This window comes from Capra hircus, chromosome 12 (assembly GCF_001704415.2).
Source record: "Capra hircus breed San Clemente chromosome 12, ASM170441v1, whole genome shotgun sequence".
NCBI lineage: Eukaryota > Metazoa > Chordata > Mammalia > Artiodactyla > Bovidae > Capra > Capra hircus.
This window is the reverse complement of record NC_030819.1, coordinates 38,934,221-38,951,657: the sequence shown is the minus strand read 5'-3', so window position 1 is coordinate 38,951,657 and position 17,437 is coordinate 38,934,221. Positions and strand designations below refer to the sequence as shown.

The window sequence follows — 17,437 nt, the reverse complement described above, 5'->3', positions numbered from 1 at the left end:
CTTCCAAAGAAATCCCAGAGCTGATCTCCTTCAGAATGGACTGGTTGGATCTCCTTGCAGTCCAAGAGACTCTCAAGAGTCTTCTCCAACACCACAGTTCAAAAGCATCAATTCTTTGGCACTCAGCTTTCTTCACAGTCCAACTCTCGCATCATACATGACCACTGGAAAAACCATAGCCTTGACTAAACAGATCCTTGTTGGCAAAGTAATGTCTCTGCTTTTCAATATGCTATCTAGGTTGATCATAACTTTTTTCCCAAGGAGTAAGCATCTTTTAATTTCATGGCTGGTCACCACTTCTATAGATTCACCTTCTGTGCCTACACACCACACTAGGTTCTTTTCTGACACTCTATTGCTTAGCATTTGCTTTCTCTTTGTACAAGTATTAGGACTTTCCTTAAATTTAAAATTTCATAGAAACTTCGTGTAGTTTGACTTATCAATGTATCCCAAGTAAGACATCCCCATGAGGAAAGTGGTGTGGACCTGACCTCAGCAAGGTGGATGCGCTGATGGAGGGGGCTCACGGTTTTCTGGAAACTCAAGCTTTTGATATCTTTATACTCAGCTTACTTAAGATTACCAGCTAACTAGTTTACACCAAAAATGTACAAATAAGATCTTTTTTTAGACTACCTGCATTCTCCCCTGGCTTACAAATACTGTTCTCTCCTGTTCTTTATCTCAATGATTTCCTCATCTGAGCAATTTATGTAAAAATAGTATCTGCTTTTTGAAACATGTTAGTCACTCAGCGTGTTGGACTCTTCTTGATCCTCTGGACTGTAGCCCAGCAGACTATGTCCATGGAATTTTCTAGGCAAGAGTACTGGAGTGGGTTGCTATTTCCTATTCCAGGAGATCTTCCCGACTCAGGGATTGAACCCGAATCTCCTGCGCTGCAGGCAGATTGTTTACCATCTGAGCCATCAGGGAAATACATATAGAAATTATTTTACACTTTTAAATGTTTCAGGCTTCCCTGGTAGCTCAACTAGTAAAGAATCCACTGGCAATGCAGGAGACCCCAGTTAGATTCCTGGGTCGGCAAGATCCCTTGGAGAAGGGAATGGCTACCCACTCCAGTATTCTTGGGCTTCCCTGGTGGCTCAGACATTGAAGAATCCACTTGCAATGCGGTAGGTAGGCCTGGGTTGGGAAGATCCCCTGGAGCAAGGCATGGCAACCCACTCCAGTATTCTTGCCTGGAGAATCCCCATGGACAGAGGAGCCTGGCGGGCTACCATCCATAGGGTCACAAGAGTCAGACACGACTGAGTGACTAAGCACAGCAGTGATTCAAATGATGAAGTCTTTAGAAAGGCAAACCCACCTTCTACTTTTGTTATGCAAATAAAATCCAACTCCATTTGGATGGTTTGTGTAAAATATAGTTTCCACTGGTAAATATCAAAGCACTTTTATTCATCTATTTTATTCTGCGAGGTCCTAATCCAGTGGGTTACCATCTTGGTTTCTCAGCAATACTGTCCACTTGACTCAAGCTGCCTGCATGTAAATGGTTCAACAATTTCTATTCCTTTATATGGGTCTCAGTACTAGTGAAATACACAGTTCTATCTCATAAAAGCCCCTTCCCAAAGATTCCTTTTAATTGAAATAATATTAAACCGTACCAGTCTTTAAAACCACAGGGACCATGTACTGGGAACTATCACCAACCAAAACTATTCTTTCGGATTCAGGTTTCTCAGATGGCTGGCTATTTTCAGCTGAGTTCCTAAGCAGGACTAAACATAGGGCTCCTCTTCACCAATATGGGATAAGACAGCCATCAAGGCTTTGCTTAAAAAAAAAAAAGCTTATCTTTCCAGTTTAGCTTTGCTTTAGATTGACTATAATGGTTTGTTGATAACAGGTGCTTTATATTTGTTCCTTTATTAGTCTTGTTACAGTTGCCATAAAAAAGTACTATTTCCTCACAGTTTTGAAGGTTGGAAGTTCAAGATAAAGTTGTTGGGTGGTTGGTTGTCTTAAGCCCCTTTCCTTGGCTGGTAGACGGCCACCTGCTTGATGTATCCCCACAGGGTTTTTTTTCTGGGCACATGCAACCCTGGTGTGTGTCCGTACCGGAGAGCAGTCAGCTTGGGTTAGTTCTCACCCTGAAGACCCATGTTTAACTTACTGACCTCTTTCAAGGCCCTTACCCTAAATATAATCACACTCTAGAGTAACTGGCGGAGAAGGCAATGGAACCCCACTCCAGCACTCTTGCCTGGAAAATCCTGTGGACGGAGGAGCCTGGTGGGCTGTAGTCCATGGGGTCACTAAGAGTTGGACACGACTGAGCGACTTCATTTCCACTTTTCACTTTCATGCATTGGAGAAGGAAATGGCAACCCACTCCAGTGTTCTTGCCTGGAGAATCCCAGGGACGGGGGAGCCTGGTGGGCTGCCGTCTATGGGGTCGCACAGAGTCGGACACGACTGAAGCGACTTAGCAGCAGAGTAACTGGAGGTTACTGTTTCAACACAGGATTTAGGGAAACACAATTCAGCCCAAAGTTTCCTAACAGAGATCCCACGCTCACGCTAAGTCGCTTCAGTCGTGTCCAACTCTATTCGACCCTATGGAGAGCAGCCCACCAGGCTCCTCTGTCCACAGGTTCTCCAGGCAGGAATAATGGAGTGGGTTGCCATGTCCTTCTCCAAAAAAAGCATCTAAATATTTACCAAATACTTATAGAAACACAAGCTGAATTCACAGAAACATACTTTAAATCAGAAGTACAGGCTGATTTCACCAAAATGGTTTTATTTCGGACACTGACAACATGCGCAACAATGCAACTGTATGATTACTTTGTTTGGTTTTCTTAAGTATTACTTAAGTATGCATTGAAAATACATGTTTACATTTAAGAAATGTAACACATTAAAGTCCTCTGTAAACAGAACTCCTTCTCAATATATTTTCCTGCTTTGTTTCATACATAAATAACATAATCTACAAAGTTATAAATAAAACTATTAACTCTTATGACCTAAAAGTATATACAAATTTTGGAGCTTGACAAGAGTGTTTTCTTTCTGATTTTATATAAGTAACAACATGCGGTGTTTGCAATGTTTTTTAATCATATAGATGACTTATAATCAAAACCTTTATTGTCTCCCAAACTGTTCTCCCTATAACAGACATTCAGTGTACTTGGTAAAGATGGCACCATTTAAAAGTCAATGTGGTCAAAAGACCAGATTTTTAAAATAGAACAGAAGGTTGCCATTAAATATTATTAAGCCTTATTAAAATCACTTTAGTTTGTCTGAAGAACAAAATATGCTACCAGAGTATTTGCTTGTACTATCATTTAACTGGAAAGCTAACACAATCTTAAAAAATCAGATTCAATTTGTAGTAGTCTTGGGAAAAAATAGTTCATGGAGATTCTGTCAGAGGAACAGAAACCATATTATCCTAAATTTTCTAAACTTTATTTTGAACCATCACTTCAATCAGTTAAAACTTACAGGGTAAAAAATAACGACACACAAAAATGATCTTAGAAAGGCATATTCAGAATTCCTGATGCAGAAAATGTGATTATTTTTTGTTTAATGATGGAAATCTTTATTCCTTCAGAAACTAGTAACATTTATTGAATGTCACCACCTGTTTGGTGATTTACTAGATAACCATTCAAGGTATTTTATTAAGTAAGCACTCAAATTATTTTTACTTAACAAAAGTAAAAAGACTTTTCATGTTGGAATTGTTTCATTATGAATTAAAAACTTAGAAAAACATTCTCAATTAATATCTTCCCTAAATTTAAATGAATCAAATGACAAATAATACTAAGCTAAGCACTGTCATTACCTTTAAAATCTAAGTTTTCTGAAAGTTTTACTTTTCAATCAATATGATCTGGGTCACACTATTAACTGCCACTCAACTTCATGTTTAAAAAAAGAAAATATTCTTTGTTAAAGAGCACATTGACAACACGTTTTCCATGTTCTTACAAAAAACAAGATTCTGATATGCATAATGAATCTAAATCAAAAATCCACACATGGTAGCGGAAATTCTGTCAACTTTCAGTCTAATACAACATAAATCCACAGTTATTTTGCATAAACAATTCAAAATTTAAGTTTATAATGGAAATGTCAACAAGTCTTAACTACAACATTACTACTGATGGGTTCCACTATAGTTCACCCAGGCACAGCAGATGTGCACATCTGATGGACAGACTGCTTAGAAAATTAAAGCTATCAGAGCTATAAGTTAGGAATACATAAATATGAACACAGCAATGCCAAAGCATTAGAGCGGTTAAAGAAAAAAAAAAAGATGTGATGTAAACACAACTGATAGTTTTCTCTGTAAGCCACTTTCCACTGATTTATAAAGCTATGGTTTTATAATTCTTTTAAAAAGGACAATGTTTCCACATTGCTACATGCAGTGATTTCATTGTATGTTCTTGACTACAACGCAATCTTCAATCTTCTTACACAGCTTGACATAGCTCATCAGGATTTCTTTAGAAAGTCAGCTTGTCATATTTTCAGCAGCCTAGAACAAGAAAGTATGATTCAGTAAAACAAAATCATGGTGGGGGGGAAACACCATGGAAATAAATTTGTCAATATTGCACTGTCATTAACAAACAACTCTTCCCCCACATATAGCAAAGCACTTTTATCAGCACGATGCAGAAGCTTTCACTTTTTGCAGGACATTATTAGAACTACCATTTGGACTGACTGCTAGGCTAACAGTAGAAAATTATTGTGTTTGTGCTCAGTCACTCAGTTGTGTCCAACTTTTTGTGAGCCCACGGACTGCAGCCCTCCAAGCTCCTCTGTCCATGGAATTTTCCAGGCAAGAGTACTGGAGTGGGTTGCCACTTCCCATTCCAGGGGATCTTCTCAACCCAGGGACTGAACCTGCGTCTCTTGAGTCTCCTGCATTGGCAGGTGAAGTTTTTACCACTGCACCACATGGGAAGTCCAAATTGTGACATAATCTTAAATAACAGTTAATGTAAAAATATAACAAGCACTACTTGAAAAATTAACTTATAGAAGTCCTCATCCACAGTCTTTGTTTGTTTCTGTATGTTTCATTACAGTGCAAAAAGGGAATTAAGAATGAAAAAGATCTGTTATGCTGTAACGCAAAGGAAAAAAAAAGGCAAAAGAGGAATAATGAATTCGTGGCCAATACAGCTTTACCTAAACCAGCATCCATTACCCTTTCCCTGATTACTCTGTAGAAATTTCCAGACACCATTATCATTCATCAGAAAATTATTTTATACGCATTTCTAAAAGATAGGATTTAAATAGGCAATTTCTCAAGGCCAAATATGGAAATGCTGAATTTAAATAAAAGTACATGGTAAACTCAATTCATTTACATTTCAACCTCCTAATTAAAACTTGTTTTTTAATATTCAGTTCAGAGGTCCTTCAAGGAAATTCCTTAAGATACTTGGAAAGTTGTAGGTAACTGAGTATGAAACATTCTTGTCAACAGAACCTCCCATGTTTTGCTATATAATGGTTGTTCATCTTTCTTTTCTTGGGTTTACTATTCACAAGAATTAGAACCTGATCCCATTTTCATACTAATTTTAGAGGTTCCCCTTCAAGATAGAAGGCAACATGTCTTTTAATTTGAATTAGGCAAGCCGTCAACCTTGTAGAGCATTCATGTTAAATGGGTGCAGAACTACTTTCCAGTTGAAAGGAAGACAGCAATGGCATCCTAGAAACTCAAACAGTTTCCAGACAGTCATTAAGGACTCCAAAAGTGTATACACAGCGGTTCTGGGGAAAACCCACATCCAAGGTCTTCTCTCCAAACTTTCCATTGCCCAAGTTTATTCCCTCCTTTGAAAATGGATGGGGACATGGGACTTACTTCATCCCTCATTTCTCTGCCAACTACAAATTCTATAGTGCCAGTGTCCTCATGCTGCAGTGAGGAGATACATCACACACTCTGAGGTATCTCGTAGTACAGGACAGCTTCAAAAGAAAACACAAGGCTTAGTGCGTTTGAAGTCACCGATAGTGTATAATTCAAGGTACCATGGCAAGAAAGTAGAAAATATGGGAAAATGAGTTTTGCCCACAATTTCTGAAATCAGAATCTATAAATGACTGCCAACACATAAATACTAGCATTGAGGAGACAACACAAAAATTCAGTGTTGATGAAAGTAACATTCATAAAAATAAAGTCTTGTTTTTAAAATAAATACACGTGATTAACAATCCTACTTATGCTGTGGCAAATAAACACAAGGCAATGTGTCTACCACTGTTAAGAAATTTATCTATCTGGTTGACACACAACTAGCTGCTTTTACTATAATATACGCACACACATATTTATGCATACATATAAAATACAACACCTATATACAAATCTAAAAGATTTGAAAGAGAAAAACAAAATAATTAGCAAAATTATTATAATTTTCTTCATATTTAAGAACAGAAGAAAAAACTATGTTTCAGATCAACAATTCCTTGCAACATTTCATCACATCTGTGATTTATATTGTACATGGTCTAAAACAGATGAGTACCATATAATTAAATTCTAATCACTAGGATTTCTAGGTAAAGATAATACAATGCAGCAAGAAGAGTTTCTCCTTACTCTCTTTATCACACTAAGAGAAATAAACAAAAAATATGCAGAAAAAAATTCATGAGCAGCAACCACACACAAGAGAGAACCTATGCATATTAAGGCAGTAAGGCTGGAGCAGGGTAAGGCGGTCAAGAGAAGACAGGTGCGGCTGAGTGCAGTTCTGAACCAACCAGCTCCCAACCCAGACCCAGCAGGAGCAGTTAGGAGAGAACAGACTTTGATCTGCAGAGAATCAACCTGAGGAAGTTTATTCATTTTTAATTCAATGAGATTAACTATAATATTTTTATTTTCAAAGTAGCATGAGACCAGCTAGGATGATGTTAACCAAATATTATCAGGGGTTATCTACTGGTGATCTTGAATGATTTTTGTTTCCTTCTTTGTATTTTCTGATCTAAATATTTAAAAATTACCAACATGTATTACTTTTATACAACTTAAATAGATTTCAAACATTACTTTCAAGAAAAAGTTCTAATGAACATTTCTTCTTTACTGGAAACTTTTCACGATCTCTTCCCCTACCTGGTTTTAGAAAGAGTCAGGTATACCAATTTTAGATTATGGGAGAAATGTGTTTTAAGAGGCTTTGTGTGTGTATGAGACTGACTTTCCATTCAAATGGGCAACACTTTCTGATTTTCGTTCAACTTAATTGTAGTAAGTCCCCTACATGCAAATGATTTCTTTTCTGAGAGTGTCCAATTTGTTCATAAGTCCAACAAAGTTAGCCTAGGTACCTAACCGACACAATATGGTACTGTACTATAGGTTTTAATAGTATTATTATAACTGTATAACTGTATTTTAGGTTTATAATACTTTTCACACACATAACATATAAAAAACAGACACAAAAAATAAAGAAACATTTTGAATCTAACAGTGCGGTACCGTGCAAAGTACAAGACAATGGCTGGCATATAGGGAATGGCATTGAGTGGACAGGCAAGAAGAGTTACTAATGGTGAGGGAGAGGATGTGCGAGATGGTCAGCAATAGGAGGCAGAGGGCAAGCTGCAATTCCACTCACACCTGACGTTCACAACTTGAAAGTTTGCTATGTAGGGGAGTTACTGCATTGACTTTGCCTTCAGAGTTCATTAAAATCCACTGGATGTGGAATAACCAGTACATCAAAGCTGAAAAAGTTATGTTAAACAGGCACTTCTGAATCTCCTAATACCTTGGTTTTTATTCTAAGAAGCTATGCTATCTGCCCCCTACCTGTCCAGCTAGGTTTCTTGTCTCCAGTTCCTTCACATCAGTCAATCTGCATTAATACAAAAATCTCTTGCTATTCTGCCTTCTTATTCTCTTTCAAACTCCAGCATAGCTGAATAAAAATTTTTGTGGTTGTGGAATATGTATATTAAGTAAATCCTCTTCCACTGAAATTTCAGAAATTTACTAATAAAAGGCTATGATACCTGTTATTTTTAAAAACAGGGTTATGAGACAGTATTAAGCCAGGGAAGGTACTTGGGCTCCAGTCCACTGGTTTGGTTCTAATCATTTCCTGCTTTTTTAAATAGCAGGCTCAGATATTTTTTAGAACTTACTATAGGCAGAAACTTAGCAGTTAACAACCCTGACGTCAGAAGGTCTGAGCTCAAATCCTAGCTCAACCACTGAACTGAAAGTCTTGGGAGAAGTGAGTTAGCACCAAAGCTTCAGTTTCCTTAGGGGTATACTCTTACTAGTGGTCACAGTAAACATCCGTGTACTGACTATAAAGGAAACAATGCAGCAAGAGTCCTCAGTGCAGAGTTTAGCAAAAGCAGAGTAAATACTAGCTATTCTTACTGTATTATGTAGTTATTTTTCTTTTTCTCATATGAAAGCAACAGTTATCGAGTTAAAAAAAGAAATATAAGTTGCTGGACAACACAGGGAGCTTAACTTGGTGCTCTGTGATGGGATGGGAGGTGGGTGGGTGGTTCAAGAGGAAGGGGACTTGTGTGTATTTGTGGTTGATTCGAGCTTTGTATGGCAGAAGCCTCAGTTCAGTCGCTCAGTTATCTCCGACTCTTGGTGATCTCATGAACCGCAGCACGCCAGGCCTCCCTGTCCATCGTCAACTCCCGGAGTTTACCCAAACCCATGTCCATTGAGTTGGTGATGCCATCCAACCAGCCTACACAATTGTAAATTGTGTTTATTACACAACTGTAAAGAAATTATCCTCCAATTAAAAATACATTTAAAAAAGAAATATAAAATTTGAATAGTTTTCATAATTACTTAAAAATTCTGATTAGAAGCCTTACATGTATATCTGACAAAAGTTCATTTCCAAAATATTTAAGCAAAGACTACCCATAAAGAAGAATAGAACAGATAACCCAGAAAAATGGGCAAACTACATGAAAAGATATTTCACAAGAGAAAATGCCACCCCCCCACCCCAAATTCATTTGATCTCACTGGTACTCACAGAAATGCTAATACACAAGAAGTCCAAACACACTTACCAGAATGACTAAAATTAAAGAACACTCACAATAATAAGTATAGAGAAAGATGAGAAGCAAGGGAAATTCATTTGCTGCTGGTGGGAATACAAATTCATATAACCACTGTAGTAAAGTCTGGCCTTAATTCCTCAAGTTGAAGATACACAGAAGCTATGATTCAGCAATTCTAGTTCTAGATACACACTCAACAGAAATGCCCACATACATGTATCAGAAGACATAGACAACTAAGCTCAGAGCAGCATGTTCATGATAGCTCTGGACAGGGAGCAACCTAATACCCATTCATAGTAGGAAGGATAAATAAAAGTACTACATTTGTACGAAACATGATTATTACAGTGAAAAGGAATGCACTACAGCTGCATACAACAGAAATGAACCTCACAAAAACAATGTCAGATGAAAGAACTCAGTGGAAAAAAGAAACTGTGCTGTAAAATCTCACAGCAAGTTAAAAATTTTTTTACAAAATTAAACTGGTGTTTAGAGATCCATGCTTAGTCAGTGAAAATGTTAAAGTCTCTATCATAAAAATTAGGACAGTAGTTACTGGAATGGGGAGCAGGAAAGAGAGGTTAGTGATAGGAGAGCATAAGGGAACTTCTAGGGTGCTGACAATGAGAACTGTACTTATGATACATTTTTCCTCTGTAAATGTGCCTTGTTTACCTTTTGGTGTTAGATTTAATCAAAAAAAAAAAAGGTTTTAAAAAGCACAAAACCAATGACCCAGATTATTTGAACTTATCAGAGAGTAACTTAATCTGAGATGGGTAAACTGCATGTCTCCTCAAAGGAAAGACAAAAGGGTAGAGGATAAGTTACTTCATCCTTGGCCAAGTTTTAAGAAGGACTAACTTAAGTGTTCATATGCTGCTGCTGCTAAGTCGCTTCAGTCATGTCTGACTCTGCGAACCCACAGACGGTAGCCCAACAGGCTCCGCCGTCCCTGGGATTCTCCAGGCAAGAACACTGGAGTGGGCTGCCATTTCCTTTTCTAAAGTATGAAACTGAAAAGGAAAGTGAAGTCACTCCGTCGTGTCTGACTCTTCGCGACCCCATGGACTGCAGCCTACCAGGCTCTTCTGCCCTTGGGATTTTCCAGGCAAGAGTACTGGAGTGGGGTGCCATTGCCTTCTCCAAAATGTTCATATGAGTTTAATGAGTTTAACACTCAATATGAGCGTTACATAAATATGGAAATAACATCATGTGAGATTTTAAATAGGAGTGTGTGCAAACAAGAAAGGGAACACAACACCTTTACTGTTTGCAATCTCAGCAATTAAAAGGTGGTTGATGCGAATTTGAAAAAAGGTGGTCCTCTGGGTCCACGCTGGCAACACAGCCCAACTGGCCTCAGCTGTTCTTGGCCTCTGGGCTACTCTTCCCTTTCCTTCAAGGATGTGCACACACTAACAGCTCCATCAGCCGCCTACAGAACCCCAGAAGTATGACAGCCTTTCTTCATCCCTTTAAGTTCAACCTAGCCTGATTTTGTACTGAGATGTTCACTGCATCTGAATCACACAACCTAATCTCTTCACCAAAAGGTTATCTAGCTACACTCTCAGCCTTCTTTCCAGAGATCTATCTGGGTAGGCCGAGAGCTTCCCAAAGTGAGTGCTGGTTTCTTTTTACTTATTCCTTCCTCAATTTCCTATTCCCCTTACATTTTACCATAAGCAGCAAGGAGAAACCAGGCCCTACTTTCCATGCTTTGGAAATTTCCTTAGCTAAATACCCAAGTCATTGCTTACAAGTTTTATTTTCCTTCCAACAGCAGAATATAATTCAGCTGAGTGCTCTTTATACCGAGGATGGCCTTTCCTCCAGGGTCCAACACCCGAGGTTGTTCATTTCTGTCTGAGACCTCAGAGAGGCACCTTTCACGTTCATATTTCTAACAAGATTCTATTCATAATGATAGACATATTCTCTGAGATGACTGATGCTCTTTTCGTTCTGAGCTCTCACTAGAATCACCTTTAATGTCTATCATTCTATCAAGTCTTTAAGGCCATCCAGGCTTTTACTATCAAGCACCCTAAAACTTTCCAACCTCTATCTATTACCCAATTCCAAAGTCACATCCACATTTTTATGTATTTCTTACAGCAGCACTCCACTTTCCAATAGTAAACCTAAATTAGATTTCTAGGGTTGCCATAAACATGTACCATCAATTGGGTAGCTTACAACAGAAAATTATTCTCTAATAGTTCTGGAGGCAGAAGTCCTCTGAAGGCTCTAGCAGAGTATCCTTCCTTGCCTCTTACCTTCTGGTGGCTGCCAACAATCCTTGGCCTTCTTTGTCTTGTAAACGCCATCACTCCAATCTCTGTCTCTGTCATCACAGAGCATCCCCTCTGTGTCCTCACAGGGTATGTGCTTTGTATATCTGTGTCCAAATTTCTCTTGTCTTTATAAGGACACTGGTCATTAACCCATTATGATCTCATGGCAATTTGATTATACCTACAGATACACTATTTCCAAGCATGGTATATTCACAGGTGTTGCACACTTAAGCATATCTTTTGGGGGGGGGGGGGGCAGAAACAATATCACCCCCAACACAAGCAGAATTCTAAACATAATCAGAGACTTTTACAAAAAGACAACATGGTTCGGATAGAGTATTTTGTGATCTGAACATACACTACTGAGATCCTGGCCTTCAGAATTTCTCCTGATGACAGATGTTAGTTTAACCTTGTTTAGAATTATTCACATAAAATTTCAGCATTAATTATTTTCTAAACCAAAGCATTTTCATTCAGAGTGAGTGAACATATGAATCTCTACCTTTAAGGCTTCTGTGGCCTTGCGAAGTTCCTTAATAACTGATGATAAAGCTTCTGGGTTAATTCCTTGTTCACAAAGCCGCACACATATAGACAGAGTTTCCATATCTAATCCAGTATTCAAAATTCTTGAAATCTCAAGTAGGACTGGAAAAAGACAAGAAAATTTTAAGAATGAAATCTTATAACATTTAAAAAATGCACGTGAATACCTGTTTTTAATTCATATAATATTGCATAACACCAAAGAACAGCACAGCATTCCTAGATTTGGAAACCGGGATGTAATACTGGAAAACCGGCATGTAATACTGCCCTTACTTAGCTCTAGAAACTTACAAATAAATTACAACCTCCCTCCACATAACTTTTCTATATCTTGGTTTATATTCTACTACTCATTTAGTATCTATCTAAAATTTACATATCATAGTCCAGATTATTCCAAACATTTTCCCACTTTTTAGCATTCTCTTACAATGTAATCATTCATGTAATATTCCATTTTAAGGAAATAACATATATTACTTAACTGCTCTATTTTGTTATGTGGGTCTCCTGTTTCCCTGATGAAAATAATACCATGACAAATATCTGTACACAGGAACTTAATTTTATCAGAATAAATTCCTAGAAGTGGAACTGCTTAGTCAGTAATATACCATTTGGATTTTGATATGAGCTGTATGAAAATAACACTTTATTTTGGGATGAACAGACAAATGAACAATACTAAGCCACCTTTAATTTCAGTCTAAGTCCTTTTGAAAACTTTCATAATATTCATGATTTTTGTGATATGGGCCTGTTCCACTTTTTCATACTTCATATTCATTTTCATCTTGAGAAGTTCAATTTGTTTAAAAAAAAAAAAACCTCTCTTCCATTCCTATACTTAACCTGAACACATGGAGTACCGTTCTAATGTTTTCACCTGCTAATCCTAACATCTGTATCAACTGAGGATCAGTTTTAACAGATTAAAATTTTCTTATCATCGGTCACATTCTTCTGTTTTTGCATACCTAATAATTTCTGACTGGATGCCAGACATTGTGAATTTTACTGTGCTGGGTGTTCGACAGTTTTGTATTTCTATACATATTCTCAAGCTTTGTCATGAGATATAGTTATCTAGAAACAGTTTGATCCTTTGGTATCTTTTTGGGGTACTTTCCTTGCACACTGATCAATGCCATGCTGAATACCTGAGGGAGAACATTCCATGGACCTCCAGAATTCTCTCTAGGTGCAGGCTCTTTCCTCTTAGGTACTCTGTCTTAAAAACTCTGCCTGCCTTGGTCTCCCTGGACCCTAAACTCCTGTTCAACTCAAGGTATCTGCTGGGTTTTGCCTCAGTTACTCCCATCCTGCCACTGCACTACAGCCTTGAAGGCAAAATCTCAAAAAAAAAAAAAAAAAAAAAAAAATCTGATCTTGTCATATTCCTGTTTTAAATGTAGTAGCTTCCAAGAGTTCTCAAATCTTCAATAGGGCCTTAGTATATTCTCCTGTCTGGCTCATCTCACATTTCACAACCATAATTACACTGCCTTTACATGAGCCTTTCAGTCTCATTTACCAAGTTCTTCCCAGTGAAAGACCTGGGGAGAAGGAGTCCAGATAAGTTATTGCAATTATGCAGAGACTGGTAGGTGGCATGGACAGGAGAGATTAATACAAAAGGTCAAATCTGAGATGAGTGAAGAACTGAAGAAGCTTAGTGAAGGAGAGAGGTAGGGGAGACCTCACATGAGAAAGCAAGGGGATTGATGGTGGGAGCATGGGCTATGTTTGCTTCACCAACACTGCCTTGCACACTGTGTACTCTCTTCACTTCTTTTGCTAGTTTACAACTTGATACAAGTCAACTGTGTATTGAAAATATTTGGGAAAAAAAATTATTGGCAGGCAGATTCTTTACCACTCAGTCCCCTGAGAAGCCCCTATACAAGAGGATGAATGTGGGTTATATGCAAACACTTAGCCATTTTATATGACAGACTTGAGCACCCACAGATTGTGGTATGGGTGGGTGGGTGAGGGTGCTTTGAACCCAATTTCCCGGCAAATACTGAGCAACAACTGTATTACACTGAAGCCTCAAGTAGGGAAGAAGTAAATTTTAATCACCATTGCCAAAAACATAATTTGTTGTTACTGTCGCGAAGGCTAAGTCATGTCTTACTCTTTTGCAACCCCATGGACTGTAGCCCGCCAGGCTCCTCTGTCCATGGGATTTCCCAGGCAAGAATACTGGAGTGGGTTGCCATTTCCTTCTCCAGGGATCTTCCTGACCCAGGGATCGAACCCATGTCTCCTGCATTGGCAGGTAGATTCTTTACCACTGAGCCACCAGGGAAGCCCCTTATGCAACAGACCCTATACTAAATCTGGCCAGGATCAATCAGGCTTCTTTCAGTGTTCTGTGCAGATAAATAACAAAGCCCAGCACTTCCTCCCCTGTCTAAAGTATCTTTATCAAACTGCTTTCATTTTCACAATAAAATTACAAATGTTCATAGTTCAATTTTATAATCCTTGCAAATCATCTGACATTAATTAAAAGATTAAATCACTTAGCTGACTCTTAATACTGATGGGAGGGAGGAGGAAGAGGATAAGGAGAAATATACTAGATCTTGAAGCAGCACTGTCAGAGTTAAAAAGTTTTGAACACTTCAGTTTGGGTCTCATGGATAGATTTAAATACATGGACACGCCATATTAACAGAATTTCAAAAAATACTGGTGCTTATGTAGGTCAGCCCAGTCCCTTGGGCAAGTTAAAGTTCTATTTCTGGCAATGAGAGTGGAGAAAGGTGGGATTATTAAAGGACTGCATTGAGGACTTTTTCAGTTGAGTGTGTGGTCAATTCTTAACAGTGAAAGTGTCCCTATGTTTCCCTTTGTGCCTCAATCATTAGAGACAGCCTGGAAAATATTTCATTAACTTTGCAAAACTACACATTTTGACTGACTGTTTTGGACTCAATTATGATTCAGATGTCAGTTTGATCCCTGGGTTGGGAAGATCCCTTGGAGGAAATAGCAACCCACTTCATTATTCTTGCCTGGGAAATCCCACGGATAGACAAGCCTACAAGGCTACAGTTCATGGAATGGCGAAGAGTCGGACATGCCTGAGTGATTGATCATGCATGCATGGCGTGATAGCAGCTAGTTCCAATGGACACGACAGGACCTAACTGCCACACTTAACAGATGTTGATACACTGCCAACCTGGGGCCTTCCTTTTTACCTTCTGATTTGGGGACACACTGTGTATAGAGGAGCAGTGTTCTCTACTTTGCACTCTCTCTCCGCCAGTGTTGGTTGAGAAAAAATAATCTGGTCTTTCTTCACTTTTTCATATTCTAACACTATAATCTGCAGTTCTGTCTGTGAAAACCTTGATGATGCAGCCAATTAAAAACGATCAGTTCTCATTTCTGTATCAGTAGTTTCATCAGAGAGAAAATGCGGGCTTTCTATTCAAATGGAATCCTGTGCCCATATAATAAGGAACAGTTAATATAAGAAAACTGACTAGAAGTCAGGCCTCAAATACACTTCATACTGTTCAGAAACCACACTGGCTTCCAAGCAAAGATGTAAGACAATAATGGTGTACACTAGTTTCTATGTACACAAATCCACTTACAAAATAAAACTAATAAGTTCTGCTATTTCAAGAAGGATGGGAAAATAGGCTGAATATGGTATTAACAAAATTCCATTTTTCAGAAAAAGACAAAAGCAGACACTGAGTAAAAAATTAGAAGCAAAGACTCTTAATTAAAAAAAAAATTCTTTGAAAAGTGAAGCAGCAGCGAGTGCAAAGAAAGTCATAAGCTTTATCACAAGTCCTCATAAAGAAGGAGCTCTAATAGGAAGTGGAGCCTACAGTGAAAGAGCCAGAGATAGGACATGAAGACTGACACTGCTTAATGAGAATTTCATGGTTTGAAAGAGACAGCAGTTCATGTGGGTATCCCTTGGAAAACGCAAAAAAGCAAAATTTAACATCTATCAAACACACATATACAGATGCAGGCAAATAAAATGGGGACAACAAAAGGGGTCGTGGAACGATGTTTATACACAAAAACAGTGCAAGAACTACCTGTTAATGGTCACCTTCGAGATACCTTTATCAGGTTATCTTATTTAAATATTTACAATAATCCTAGGAGGTAGTAGGGGGCTTCCCTGGTGGCTCAGACGGTAAACAATCTGCCTGCAATGCAGGAGACCTGGGTTCATCCCTGGTTGAAAAGATCCCCTGAAAGAGGGCCTGGCAACCCAAGCCACTCCAGTATTCTTGAGCGAAGAATCCCATGGACAGATGAGCCTGGCGGGCTACAGTCCATTGGGTCGCAAAGAGTCGGACATAACTGAAGCGACTTAGCACTCACACAGCACGAGGTAGCAGTCTTGTTTCACTAGGGTAAAAAAAAAAAAAAAGCAGGCTCAAAGATGTTTAAATGACTTGTCCAAGCCTACACCAGGGCTATAAAGTGGCAGAGCCGGCAATATAAAGAAAGGAGAGAGAGGATAACTCCAAGACACTTTTTTCCTCTATTACTTGCGGGCAGTTTTTACCTGCGTGCTCCCTGCTGCAAAACAGGTAAACATTACGCCCACGGTCTCCGGACACCGGCATCACCGGCTCCAGGACTAAACGGGGGCAACTCTGATTAAAGCACAACTTGTTTCTTCAAGGGGTAGGTATTTAACATGCTCCCGCTGCAGCGCAAGGTACAAGGAGGGATGCAGCGGTGATCAAACACAGGAAGCCACTGTCTGCAAGGAGCTCACAGTCTGGGGCGCTTCGGAGGCGCTCCCCTCACTGGATGCGGCGCGCGGGGTGGGCAAGGCGCGCGAGGCCGGCGCAGGAGAAGGGATGCGGGGGAACCGGCGCGGGGACCAGGCGTGGCATGAGCTCGCGCGAGGAAGGTCGCGGGGACTGGGCACGGGAGAGGGCGCGAAATGAGCACTTGGGAGAAAGCCCTCGAGGCGGGAAACAGGCGGCGCGCGGGGTCCGTTGCGGGAGGGACCAGGCGCGCGCCGGGCTGACGTGAGACCGCAACGCCGTGCGCGCGACAAACTACGCAGGAACGGAGAGACGACTCTCAAAGGATGGGGCCATCAGCTCTGGAGGGTCCCTTAGAAGCATCTCCAAAGATGCCGAGCGGGGCAGGAGGTGGACCTGAAGTCCTCGTGGGCCCAGCCCCGCCCCAGGGCCTTGGCTCTGGGGAACAGAGGCAAGGTAAAGGGGGCGAAACGGGCACTCACTGTCCATGGTCTCCCTCACCGCATTCAGATTCGCTGCCGCTGCCGCCGACCCGGCGCCACTGCTGCTAGCCATGGCGGAGGCCGAGGGAGGCGGGCGAAGGGCCTGACCCGGAACTGGAGCGCCTTCCTTTCTCCTGGGCAATCACACCGCGCGTTCCGGGCTCACGCCGGCAGGCTCCGCCTCTCGCGCTGTTCGCCAGCG

The 17,437-nt window shown here is 39.8% G+C and overlaps 1 protein-coding gene across 1 annotated transcript; it reads right to left on the bottom strand.

The window, feature by feature from the left end:
* On the bottom strand, positions 2,756–17,422 carry MZT1 (mitotic spindle organizing protein 1). The gene is made up of 3 exons (XM_005687650.3): positions 17,236–17,422; positions 11,938–12,083; positions 2,756–4,552 (listed from the first exon to the last, which is right to left on the bottom strand). Exons 1-3 carry the CDS (start codon positions 17,306–17,308, stop codon positions 4,529–4,531), a joined length of 243 nt encoding a protein of 80 aa, XP_005687707.1. The 5' UTR covers positions 17,309–17,422; the 3' UTR covers positions 2,756–4,528.

Excerpts from the sequence above, each read along its gene's own strand:
- MZT1 (XM_005687650.3), bottom strand. The coding sequence starts at position 17,308 with ATGGCTAGCAGCAGTGGCGCCGGGTCGGCGGCAGCGGCAGCGAATCTG. Across the intron at positions 12,084-17,235 it reads GGTGAGGGAGACCATGGACA|TCCTACTTGAGATTTCAAGA; the intron begins GTGAGTGCCCGT and ends GTCTTTTTCCAG. Across the intron at positions 4,553-11,937 it reads AGGCCACAGAAGCCTTAAAG|GCTGCTGAAAATATGACAAG; the intron begins GTAGAGATTCAT and ends TTCTTGTTCTAG.